This window comes from Rhinoraja longicauda, chromosome 8 (assembly GCF_053455715.1).
Source record: "Rhinoraja longicauda isolate Sanriku21f chromosome 8, sRhiLon1.1, whole genome shotgun sequence".
Lineage (NCBI taxonomy): Eukaryota > Metazoa > Chordata > Chondrichthyes > Rajiformes > Arhynchobatidae > Rhinoraja > Rhinoraja longicauda.
In genome coordinates, this window is record NC_135960.1 from 6,324,785 (window position 1) to 6,337,287 (window position 12,503).

The 12,503-nt window shown below is 48.8% G+C and overlaps 1 protein-coding gene across 8 annotated transcripts in view; it reads left to right on the forward strand.

Moving 5' to 3' along the window:
• The window catches only part of LOC144595734 (myc box-dependent-interacting protein 1-like), a 147,933-nt gene extending 138,247 nt beyond the window's left edge, over positions 1-9,686 (forward strand). For all 8 annotated transcript variants that reach the window (XM_078403304.1, XM_078403308.1, XM_078403303.1 and 5 more), the window contains 2 exons: positions 2,301-2,402; positions 5,148-9,686. In XM_078403304.1, the coding sequence (XP_078259430.1) occupies positions 2,301-2,402; positions 5,148-5,255 (210 nt within the window). In that variant the 3' untranslated portion in view covers positions 5,256-9,686. The remainder of the gene's footprint in view (positions 1-2,300; positions 2,403-5,147) is intronic.
• The last annotated feature ends 2,817 nt before the right edge of the window (positions 9,687-12,503 follow it).

Below are 12,503 nucleotides of genomic sequence, written 5' to 3' on the forward strand. Positions count from 1 at the left end.
ACTGCATCCTATCTTTGTGCCGCCCCCCCCATCCCCTGACATCAGTCTGAAGAAGGGTCTCGACCCGAAACGTCACCCATTCCTTCTCTCCAGAGATGCTGCCTGACCCGCTGAGTTACTCCAGCATTTTGTGTCTGCCTTCAATTTGAACCAGCATCTGCAGTTATTTTCCTACATACATATATATATATATATGCAGATGAGATAAAGTTTGTGAATTAATTGATGACTAGTGGAGAAAGGGTAGGAATAAATAATTGTAAACTTCCTCATAATCCTTTTCGAAACATGTAAGATTGAATTTGTGTTGTTTATGAGAATTTATTCATTGAGTTGTGTATAGAAACATAGAAAACAGGTGCAGGAGGAGGCCATTCGGCCCTTCGAGCCAGCACCGCCATTCATTGTGATCATGGCTGATCGTCCCCAATCAATACCCCGTGCCTGCCTTCTCCCCATATCCTTTGATTCCACTAGCCCCTAGAACTCTTTTATCTAACTCTCTCTTAAATCCATCCAGTGATTTGGCCTCCACTGCGGCAGAGAAATCCACAAATTCACAACTCTCTGGGTGAGAAAGTATTTTCTCACCTCAGTTTAAAATGGCCTCCCCTTTATTCTAAGACTGTGGCCCCTGGTTCTGGACTTCCCCCAACATTGGGAACATTGTTGTATAGGTTTATCGTTCATTTCATTTTATTGTTATTTTGTTTTGTTTTTATCTTTTTTCGTTTTACGTTCGAAATAAAATATAAACAACACCAATTTAATCCGAATCTAATCATTGTTGTCGTGCATCTTTTGAGGTTAGTCAGAGCCAGTGGAGATGTGCCAAATTTCCTCAGTCTCCTCACGTGATGGAGGCTTTGGTGTGACTCCTTGCATCAGTGTGGCTAGTCCCCGACAGACTACTGGTAATATTAACACCAAGGAACTTGAAGCTCTCATTCAATGCGAGTGGATTGCAAGTCCAATTCCTCAATCTAAACATCATGAAACTGATTCACAGATTTACGCAGGAAAATAGACAATAGACAATAGACAATAGGTGCAGGAGGAGGCCATTCGGCCCTTCGAGCCAGCACCGCCATTCAATGTGATCATGGCTGATCATTCTCAATCAGTACCCCGTTCCAGCCTTCTCCCCATACCCCCTGACTCCGCTATCCTTAAGAGGTCTATCCAGCTCTCTCTTGAATGCATTCAGAGAATTGGCCTCCACTGCCTTCTGAGGCAGAGAATTCCACAGATTCACAACTCTGACTAAAAAAGTTTTTTCTCATCTCAGTTCTAAATGGCCTACCCCTTATTCTTAAACTGTGGCCCCTTGTTCTGGACTCCCCCAACATTGGGAACATGTTTCCTGCCTCTAACGTGTCCAACCCCTTAATAATCTTATACGTTTCGATAAGATCTCCTCTCATCCTTCTAAATTCCAGTGTATACAAGCCTAGTCGCTCCAGTCTTTCAACATATGATAGTCCCGACATTCCAGGAATTAACCTAGTAAACCTACGCTGCACGCCCTCAATAGGTGCAGGAGGAGGCCATTTGGCCCTTCGAGCCAGCACCACCATTCATTGTGATCATGGCTGATCATCCACAATCAGTAACCCGTGCCTGCCTTCTCCCCATGTCCCCTGATTCCGTTAGCCCCTAGAGCTCTATCTCACTCTCTTTTAAATTCATCCAGTGATTTGGCCTCCACTGCCTTCTGTGGCAGAGAATTCCACAAATGCACAACTCTCTGGGTAAAAAAGTTTCTTCTCACCTCAGTTTTAAATGGCCTCCACCTTTATTCTAGGACTGTGGCCCCTGGTTCTGGACTCCCCCAACATTGGGAACATTATTCCTGCTAGACGCTGATGCAAGTAGTTGGTAACACTTGCTTGCTGGGCTGAGAAATAGGTTGTTTAGTTTAGTTTAGAGATACAGCGCGGAAACAGGCCCTTCGGCCCACCGAGGCAGCACCGACCAGCGATCCTCGCTCACTAACACTACCCTGCACACACTAGGGTCAATTTTTCATTTATACCAAGCCAATAAACGTACAAAACCTGTACGTCTTTGGAGCGTGGGAGGAAGCCGAAGATCTCGGAGAAAACCCATGAGGAAAATGTGCAAACTCCTTACAGACAGCACGCGTAGTCAAGATCGAACCCGGGTCTCTGGCGCTGTGAGGCAGCAACTCTAGCGTTCCACCACAGTGCCGTTCTTAATGTACAAATTAAGCTGTAAACACTCGGTGGTGAATTGATGTTGCAGTTGATTTGAAACTCTCCCGTCTATTCCTGTGGCAGGTTCGGGCTCTGCACGATTATAATGCGACCGACACTGATGAGCTGAACCTGAAAGCGGGTGATGTTGTCTTAGTTATTAACCATGACAATCCAGACGATCAGGTGAGAAGTGTTGTACTCGGTGCTTGTAACTGCCACTATCTCAACAAGCAACTAGATGCTCTTAACATAGGATGGTGGAAGACAGGGCCTTACTTTGTAGCACTTTCCTCATTCCACATGAACTGCAGATGGAGAGCTTATCAAAAATGGAGTTTAAATGCAGCGCGGAAACAGGCCCTTCCGCCCACCAAGTCCGCGCCGACCAGCGATCCCTGCACACTATCACACACGCACACACATACACACACAGACAGACACACGCAGCCAGACACACGCACACACACAGACACACACATCTGCACACACATAGACACACACATGCGCACACACATGTGCACACACATGACACAGACAGGCACACACACAGACACACACACAGACACACACACAGCCATACACACACACAGACACACACAGACAGACACACGCAGCCAGACACGCACACACACGCACACAGACAAACACGCGCACACAGACACACACATGCGCACACACACAGACACACACACATGCGCACACACACAGACACACACACATGCGCACACACACAGACACACACACATGCGCACACACACATGCGCACACACACAGACACACACACATGCGCACACACACAGACACACACACATGCGCACACATACAGACACACACACATGCGCACACATATAGACACACAGACACACACACATGCGCACACACACAGACACACACACATGCGCACACACACAGACACACACACATGCGCACACACACAGACACACACACATGCGCACACACACAGACACACATGGCCTCCTCCTGCACCTACTGTCTATTGTCTATAACACAAAATGCTGGAGTAACTCAGCGGGTCAGGCAGCATCTCAGTAGAGAAGGAATAGGTGACTTTTCGGGTCAAGACCCTTCTTCAGACAAGCACTGGATGACATCAGTTTAAGGTGAAGGGGGGGGAAGGATTTAATAGGAATCTGAGGGGTAACTTTTTCCATTCAAAAGGCGGTGGGTGTATGGAACGAGCTGTTGGAGGAGGTCGTTGAGGCAGGGACTATTGTCAACATGTAACAAGCATTTAGACAGGTACATGGATAAGACAGGTTAGAGGGATATGGGCCAAGCGCAGGCAGGCAATAGACAATAGGTGTAGGAGGAGGCCATTCGGCCCTTCGAGCCAGCACCGCCATTCAATGTGATCATGGCTGATCATTCTCAATCAGTAGCCCAATCAGGCGGAACTAATGTAGATGGGACATGTTGGCCGGTGTGGGCAAGTTGGGTCAAAGGGCCTGTTTCCACACTGTAAGACTCCATGACTCTAAGAGATAAATAGAAGGATGAACAGTTAAAAAAAAATCTCTCGGGTTCCTATTAAATCTTTGCTCCCTCCCCCATCACCTTAAATCTACGTCCTTTGGTTCCCTATTCCTCTACTAGAAACATAGAAAATAGGTGCAGGAGGAGGCCATTTGGCCCCTCGAGCCAGCACCGCCATTCATTGTGATCATGGCTGATCATCCACAATCAGTAACCCGTGCCTGCCTTCTCCCCATATCCCTTGATTCCACTAGCCCCTAGAGCTCTATCTAACTCTCTTTTAAATTCAACCAGTGAATCGGCCTCTACTGCTTTCTGTGGCAGAGAATTCCACAATTTCACAACTCTCTGGGTGAAAACGTTTTTTCTCACCTCAGTTTTAAATGGCCTCCCCTTTATTCTAAGACTGTGGCCCCTGGTTCTGGATTCCCCCAACATTGGGAACATTTTTCCTGCATCTAGCTTGTCCAGTCCTTTCATAATTTTATACGTCTCTATAAGATCCCCTCTCATCCTTCTCATCCTAAGCTCCAGTGAATACAAGCCCAGTCTTTCCAATCTTTCCTCATATGACAGTCCCGCCATCCTGGGGATTAACCTCGTGAACCTACGCTGCACTGCCTCAATAGCAAGGAACACCTTCCTCAAATTAGGAGACCAAAATTGCACACAATGCTACAGATGTACAGGGCCCTAGTGAGACCACGCCTGGAGTACTGTGTGCAGTTTTGGTCTCCAAATTTGAGGAAGGACATTCTTGCTATTGAGGGCGTGCAGCGTAGGTTCAGTAGGTTAATTCCCGGAATGGAGGGACTGTTGTATGTTGAAAGACTGGAGCGACTGGGCTTGTATACACTGGAATTTAGAAGGATGAGAGGGGATCTTATCGAAACATATAAGATTATTAAGGGGTTGGACATGCTAGAGGCAGGAAACATGTTCCCAATGTTGGGGGAGTCCAGAACCAGGGGCCACAGTTTAAGAATAAGGGGTAGGCCATTTAGAACGGAGATGAGGAAAAATATTTTCACTCATTGTAAATCTGTGGAATTCTCTGCCTCAGAAGGCAGTGGAGGCCAATTCTCTGGATGCTTTCAAGAGAGAGTTTGATAGAGCTCTTAATGATAGCGGAGTCAGGGGGTATGGAGAGAAGGCAGGAACGGGGTACTGATTGCGAATGATCAGCCATGATCACATTGAATGGCGGTTCTGGCTCAAGAGGCCGAATGGCCTACTCCTGCACCTATTGTCTATTTTCTAGATGTGGTCTCACCAGGGCCCTATACAACTGCAGAAGGACCTCTTTACTCAAGTCCTCTCGTTACGCTGGGCCAAAGACTGTGCATTTGCCTGGCCCATCTCTTCCGTGAAAGCTTGATCCCTGTAGTCGTCTCCCTCGCTAACACGGGACCATTGCAATTGTTCCCCTTGCAGGACGATGGCTGGCTCATGGGCATAAAGGAAGCCGACTGGTCACAGAAGAGAGACCTGAAGACCTTCGCTCGCGTTTTCCCCGAGAACTTCACTGAGAGGCTTCAGTAGACGGAGCGTGTTGTCCGAGGAGGACCACCGCGGGGGGGGGCTGAACGAAGAAGCCCCCCCCCCCCGCGGAAAACGCCCGCGGCAGATCAACTATGTACCCCGAAACCCCCCCCTTCCGGCAACGCACAAGCGGCCACCGTATACGTCAGCGCCCGACGTTTGCCGACTCTGGTTTTGTCGGTCCGTGCGCTCCTGAGCGGATCGTGTCGGCCCCCTGCAGGTGGCCAGGTCTTGCCACGAAACTGGCCACTTTGCTCCCCTTTCACGTTTGTTGCATGAAATTCTATTGTGATCATTTGAGTGCGAAAGAAAGTCAAATATATATATATATTTACGAGCTCTCGTGGATGCCTGAGTGAAAGGGTGGAAGAAATCGGCCGATGTTTGTAAAATAAGTTGTTTTCCTTTTTTTCAAAAAGTGTGGGGGGGGGGGGGGGGGGGGGGGGGGGTGTTCTCTGGATCACCTGGTCCTCTTAGGCAGTCAGGTCTGATCTAAGGGAGACACAGTTTAAAACTGAAGCAAGCCAGCTACTATGGGTTTTGGTGCTTATGTTAGTGGAGAGAGAGAGAGAGAGAGAGAGAGAGAGGAGGGGAAGAACCAAATTTGCGTGAAAATATTTAACGTAGACTGCACTGGATGTCCCCACGTGCTCCTGCCCTGCTCTCCGTTGTAAGTAAGCAGCCGACTCTGACAAAGGGGTGGGCAGGAAGGAAACTGCCGATGCTGGTTTACACCGAAGGTAGACACACGTTTCTGGAGTTACTCAGCGGGTCAGGCGGCGTCTCTGGAGAGAGGGAACGGGATGACGTTTCGGGTCGAGGCCCTTCTTCAGGCTGGGGTGACATTTCGTGTCGAGGCCCTTGTTCAGACTGACGAAGGGCCTCGACCAGAAACGTCACCCGTTCCTTCTCTCCAGAGATGCTGCCTGGCCCGCTGGGTTACCCCAGCACTCTGTGCGTCTCTCTTCTGAGAAAGGTGATGCTGTCTTCCCAGCAGTTCATTCTCTTTAATACTCCTTTGCAAGAAACAGCCAGTTTTATAAACTGAATGGTGGTAAATATAGGGGGTAGGTGCTAAAACCAGAGCAATCTAATGACCTCCATTTGTCGAAGATGGCATGGGTGAGTGACGGGAGGAGTTGTGTGGTGGGATTAGGGTGACAATAGACATTAGGAGCAGGAGGAGGCCATTCAGCCCTTCGAGCCAGCACCGCCATTCAATGTGATCATTCTCAATCAGTACCCCGTTCCTGCCTTCTCCCCATACCCCCTGACTCCGCTATCCTTAAGAGCTCTATCTAGCTCTCTCTTGAATGCATTCACAGAATTGGTCTCCACTGCCTTCTGAGGCAGAGAATTCCACAGATTCACAACTCTCTGACTGAAAAGGTTTCTCCTCATCTCCGTTTTAAATGGCCTACCCCTTATTCGTAAACTGTGGCCCCTTGTTCTGGACTCCCCCCCACATTGAGTTTTTTGCTACTAAAGCATCTCCTTGTTCTGTTCCTCGGTCTGAGGAAGGGACTCGATCCGAAGCATCGCCCGTTCCTTCTCTCCGGAGACGCTGCCTGTACCGCTGAGTTACTCCAGCACTTTCCGCCTGTCTTCTCCGTGTACCACTTCTGTCACTCCCCTCCCCCCCACCACCCCCCAGATGCTTTAATTGTCAAACTCGCGTGGTGGCAGAGCATGCGATCGTGGGGAGGAGGGGGGGGGCGGGGTGAGGAGGTGTGGTAATCTGTTGTGGTAATCTGTTGTGGGTGGGCTTGGGGCATGTTGTTAAATCTGCTCTCTTCTTGTTCCCCCCCCTCCCCTCACCACCTCTGTCACTCTCAGCAGATGCTTCTGTTTGCAAGCTCCGGTACCGGCAGAACACATTTAGTGTGTGATTATAACTGTACGTCCCAGCCCAAATGCGCAGTCGACATTCTCCAGCTAATGAGCACGTGTCATACTCACTTGGTTAATCACCGAACAGCTGCTGCTGCCATCGTTCCCACTTTGACGCCTGGCAGAGGAACTGAATTACTGTTTAACGATCTGCCGCCCTTGCATCCAAATCTACATTTCCCTTTGGAATGAGTTCTTCGGCTCTTCGCCCTTCTCCTCCCCCAGTACCAAACACACTTCCGCTAAAATATTGCCCTCTCAAGTGGTCATTAACATGGACACCCAGCTACCTGTTTTCGTCCAACGTCGGAGGCCGATCGGCCCATTAAGCTGTTGCTAGCTGTGGGCATTTGCACTCCCTCCACTGGTCCATTAACAGCCTGACTCTTCCACCTAATCTTGGGATGATTCAGGAGGTGGCACGGTGGCGCAGCGGGTAGAGCCGCTGCCTTACAGCCCAGAGACTCCAGGTTCGATCCTGACCACGGGTGCTGTCCGCACGGAGTTTGTACATTGTCCCCGTGACCTCAAACCGAGATCAACGGTTTCCTCCCACACTCCAAAGACGTACAGATTTGCAGGTTATTTAGAAACATGGAAAATAGGTGTAGGAGTAGGCCATTCGGCTCTTCGAGCCTGCACCGCCATTCAATATGATCATGGCTGATCATCCAACTCAGTAACCTGTACCTGCCTTCTCTCCATACCCCCTGATCCCTTTAGCCACAAGGGCCACATCTAACTCCCTCTTAAATATAGCCAATGAACTGGCCTCAACTACCTTCTGTGGCAGAGAATTCCACAATTGGAATTCCACAATTTGGCTTGGTATAAATGTAAAATATTGTCCCTAGTGTGTGTGTGTAGGATAGAGTTAATGTGCGGGAATCGCTGGGCGGCACGGACTCGGTGGGCCGAAGGGCCTGTTTCAGCGCGGAGTCTCTGAACTAAGCTAAACTAAATATCTCCATTTGGATTTAATTCTTCGGCTTTTCATTCTTTTACTCTCATTCTCTGACGATCGCTCCCTGAATATCAAAAAAACACTTCCATTAATATATCGTCCTGCGGAATTTTCTCAAGTGGTTATTAACATGGGACACTTAGCTGCCTATTTTCATCCAACATTGCAGGCCAATTGGCCCGTTAGGTCAATGCGAGCTCTGAGCGTTTGCACATCTTCCACTGATTCTTCAGTCCAGTTCAGAGATACAGCGCTGAAACAGGCCCCTTCGGACCACCGAGCCCGCGCTGACCAGCGATCCTCGCACATTAACACCATCCTATGCACACTAGGGACAATTCACATTTATGCCAACCCAATTAACCTATAACCTATAACTCTTCTGGAATTCAATCATGTCCATTAACAACCTGATTCTTCCACTTAGTCTTGGGGTGATGTACATTATCCTGTTAACAAAACACTCAACATATCTTTAGGGGGGTCCCATGTGGTGAAGGTGACCGCAGGGACTCCGGTTGGACTATGTTGAGGAATGAGGACACCAACCCAATCCCATCCTTTGCTGGGCGTTCCCAGCGACACTTTGTCCTCTGGACAGCGGATGTCAGCTAACTGCTCCTCTCCTCCAAACAAGGCAGGTGTAGGAAGGAAGTGCAGATGCTGGTTTAAACCGAAGACGGACACAAAGACTCAGCGGGTCGGACAGCATCTCTGGGGAAAAAAGGAACAGGTGACGTTTCGGGTCGAGACCCTTTTTCAGACTGGGAGTCGTCGGGGGCGACCGCTCTCAGCCTGAAAGAGGGCCTCGACCCGAAACGTCACCTATTCCTTTTTCTCCAGAGATGCTGCCCGACCCGCTGAGTCTTTGTGAAAGGGAAACGAGAGATGCAGGCGGTGATATAGAACAAATGAATGGATGTGGTGCAAAAACAAAAAGTCACGAAGAATACGTCGCCTGTTCCTTCTCTCCAGAGATGCTGTCTGACCCGCTGAGTTCCCCCAGCTTTTTGTGTCGATCTCTGTGAATGCAGACCCGCCTGATCATTGAGTGAAGATGTTGACCATCTTTTAGTTTTGTGATGCTGCCCAGCCTCTCCCGGTCGGTTGGTGGTCGACCCTGTGGATCTCTCGATGGAAGCAGTATTTTAATCCCTAGATGATGCGGCCACTAATTACGCTTGAGTCGCGCGATCAATGGTTCTGTTCGGTCTAGCTAGCCACGTGTATATTGTGCATTTGTTTGATGTGACCCATTGATGCCACCCGTATGTATCCGTGACCTTTTCTCCAATGGTCCTGCTGCACATCTTTGGAAAGCTGTCTCAGTATTCGTTGCATTTAGCTGCAGAAAGACGCCAAATATCTTGGCACCCCCGTTTGGGCGACTTGTTTCAAGGTGGCCTCTGGACATCCGATACTTTGAACCACTTCACTTGGTTGCGAGCGGGCAATGTTCAATTCTTCGTGGCGCTCAAAAACGCCTCTGAAATCACTGGCAATGTTGTCTGTTGTTTATTTTTGAAATGCACTGTTCATTGCTCAACTACCCAGTAATAAAATCGGTCTTCTGATTACTTGTGGATTTTTTAAATTGCTGGAAAGTTTGGTTGAAAATAGTTTATTTGGTATCACGTCTACCGTGAGAAGCAGTGAGAAGCTTTTGTTGCGTGCTAATATAAGAAGATAACTGCAGATTATCGAAGGTATTTATTCACAAAATGCTGGAGTAACTCAGCGGGTCAGGCAGCATCTCGGGAGAGAAGGAATGGGCGACGTTTCGGGTCGAGACCCTTCTTCAGACTGATGTCAGGGGGGGCGGGACAAAGGAAGGATATAGTTGGAGACAGGAAGATAGAGGGAGATCTGGGAAGGAGGAGGGGACGGGAGGGACAGAGGAACTATCTAAAGTTGGAGAAGACCCGGGTTACACAAAATGCTGGAGTAACTCAGCGGGTCAGGCAGCGGGTCAGACTGAAGAAGGGTCTCGACCCGAAACGTCACCCATTCCTTCTCTCCAGAGATGCTGCCTGACCTGCTGAGTCACTCCGGCATTTGGGTGTCTACCTTCGATTTAAACCAGCATCTGCAGTCTTTTTTTCCCCCCCTGACTACAGACACTGTCGGTGTGGAGTTTGCAAGTTCTCCCTGAGACTGCGTAGGTTTTCACCGGGTGCTCCGGTTTCCTCCCACATTCCAAAGGCGTGCAGGTTTGTACGTTAAGTGGCTTCTGCAAAATTGTTATCTGTGCCCGGTGCGTAGGGTAGTACCAGAGTACAGAGTGTTTGCTGGTTGGCAAGGGCTTTGTGGGCCGAAGGACCTGTTTCTGCACTGTATCTCTAAAGTCACAACGTAACGTTTAAAGTATGACTGGAGACTTCTTGATCTATTTTGGTGGCACTGAAAGGATAAATGTTGCTCAGAAACTGCCATTAAAATGTTAATCCACATTAATTATCATGGTGGGTCAATATCTGAAAAACCAGTCCTGCATCCACCACTCTTCCAGCTTTCTGCACCCTGATCCTTTAGATCTGGTGTACAAAATCACGAGAGGAATAGATCAGGTAAATGCCCAGAGTCTTTTGCCCAGAGTAGAGGTGTCGAGAGAGGGGGGGATTTAATAGGAACCTGAGGGGTAACCTTTTTACACAAGGGGTGGTGGGTGTATGGAATGAGATGCAGGAGGAGGCAGTTGAGGCAGGTGCGATCATAACATTTTAAGAGATGTTTGAACAGGTAGAAGGATAGGATAGGTTTGGAGTGCATTGGGTCAAATGCAGGCAGGTGGGACTAGTATAGATGGGGCCTGTTGGTCAGTGTGGCCAAGTTGGGCCGAAGGGCCTGTTTCCACGCCGTATGACTCTAGTTGGGACCGGTGTAGATGGGGCGTGTTGGTTGGCGTAGGTAAGTTGGCTGAAGTGCCTGTTTCCACACCACTCTACTACAATTGAAGAAGGGTTCCTAGACAGGAAGGTGGACACTCAGCGGGACAGGCAGCGTCTCAGGAGAGAAGGCATGGGTGGCGTTTCGGGTCGAGACCCTTCTTCGGACTCCTTCAGTCTGAAGAAGGGTCTCGACCCGAAACGTCGCCCGTTCCTTTTCTCCAGAGATGCCGCCTGACCCGCTGAGTTACTCCAGCATTTTGTGTCTACCTTCGATTTAAACCAGCATCTGCAGTTTTTTTTTTTCTCTATGCAGGACATTGTCGATTCCTTCCACAGATGCTGCCTGACCCATTGAGTTCCTCTAGCACTGGGAACGGCCTGTAAATGCAGGCTGTGAACAAAACATGTTGGAGGTTGATTGCTATCATTGTGGTGCAGAAATTTGGAATGACTGAAGTCGCTCATAATTAAGGTTACCTTGTTCGTAATTGGCATCTTTTCTGACATTAAACAACCAAAAGAGCATTCATTACATCTGCCTAATGACGTGGAACATGACAGTGTAGTAGGATGGCAATGGTGGTGTTGGCACTAATTAGCCTCAACATCCCGAGGACGTTGCCAGGACTATCGGGTCTGAACTACAGGGAGAGGTTGAGCAGGCTGGGACTCTCTTCCTTGGAGCGCAGGAGGATGAGGGGTGATCTTATAGACGTGTACAAAATCATGAGAGGAATAGATCGGGTAGATCTCTTGCCCAGAGTAGGGGAATCTAGGACCAGAGGACATGGATTTAAGGTAAATGGGAAAAGATTTGACGGAGATCTTATCGAAACGTATAAGATTATTAAGGGGTTGGACACGTTAGAGGCAGGAAACATGTTCCCAATGTTGGGGGAGTCCAGACCAAGGGGCCACCGTTTAAGAATAAGGAGTAGGCCATTTAGAACTGAGATGAGGAAAAACTTTTTCAGTCAGAGAGTTGTGAATCTGTGGAATTCTCTGCCTCAGAAGGCAGTGGAGGCCAATTTTCTGAATGCATTCAAGTGAGAGCTAGATAGAGCTCTTAAGAATAGCGGAGTCAGGGAGTATGGGGAGAAGGCAGGAACGGGGTACTGATTGAGAATGATCAGCCATGATCACATTGAATGGCGTTGCTGGCTCGAAGGGCCGAATGGCCTCCTCCTGCACCTATTGTCTATTGAATAGATCGGGTAGATGCGCAGAATCTCTTGCCCAGAGTAAGGGAATCTAGGACCAGAGGACATGGGTTTAAGGTAAATGGGAAAAGATTTAATAGGAATCTGAGGGGTAACTTTTTCACACAAAGTGTGGTGGGTGTATGGGACAAGCTGCCAGAGGAGGTAGTTGAGACTGGGACTATCCCAAAGTTTAAGAAACAGACAGGTACATGGATAGGACAGGTTTGGAGGGATGTGGGCCAAAAGCAGGCAGGTGTGACTACCTGCCTAGTGCAGATGGGACATGTTGGTTGGTGTGGGCTGA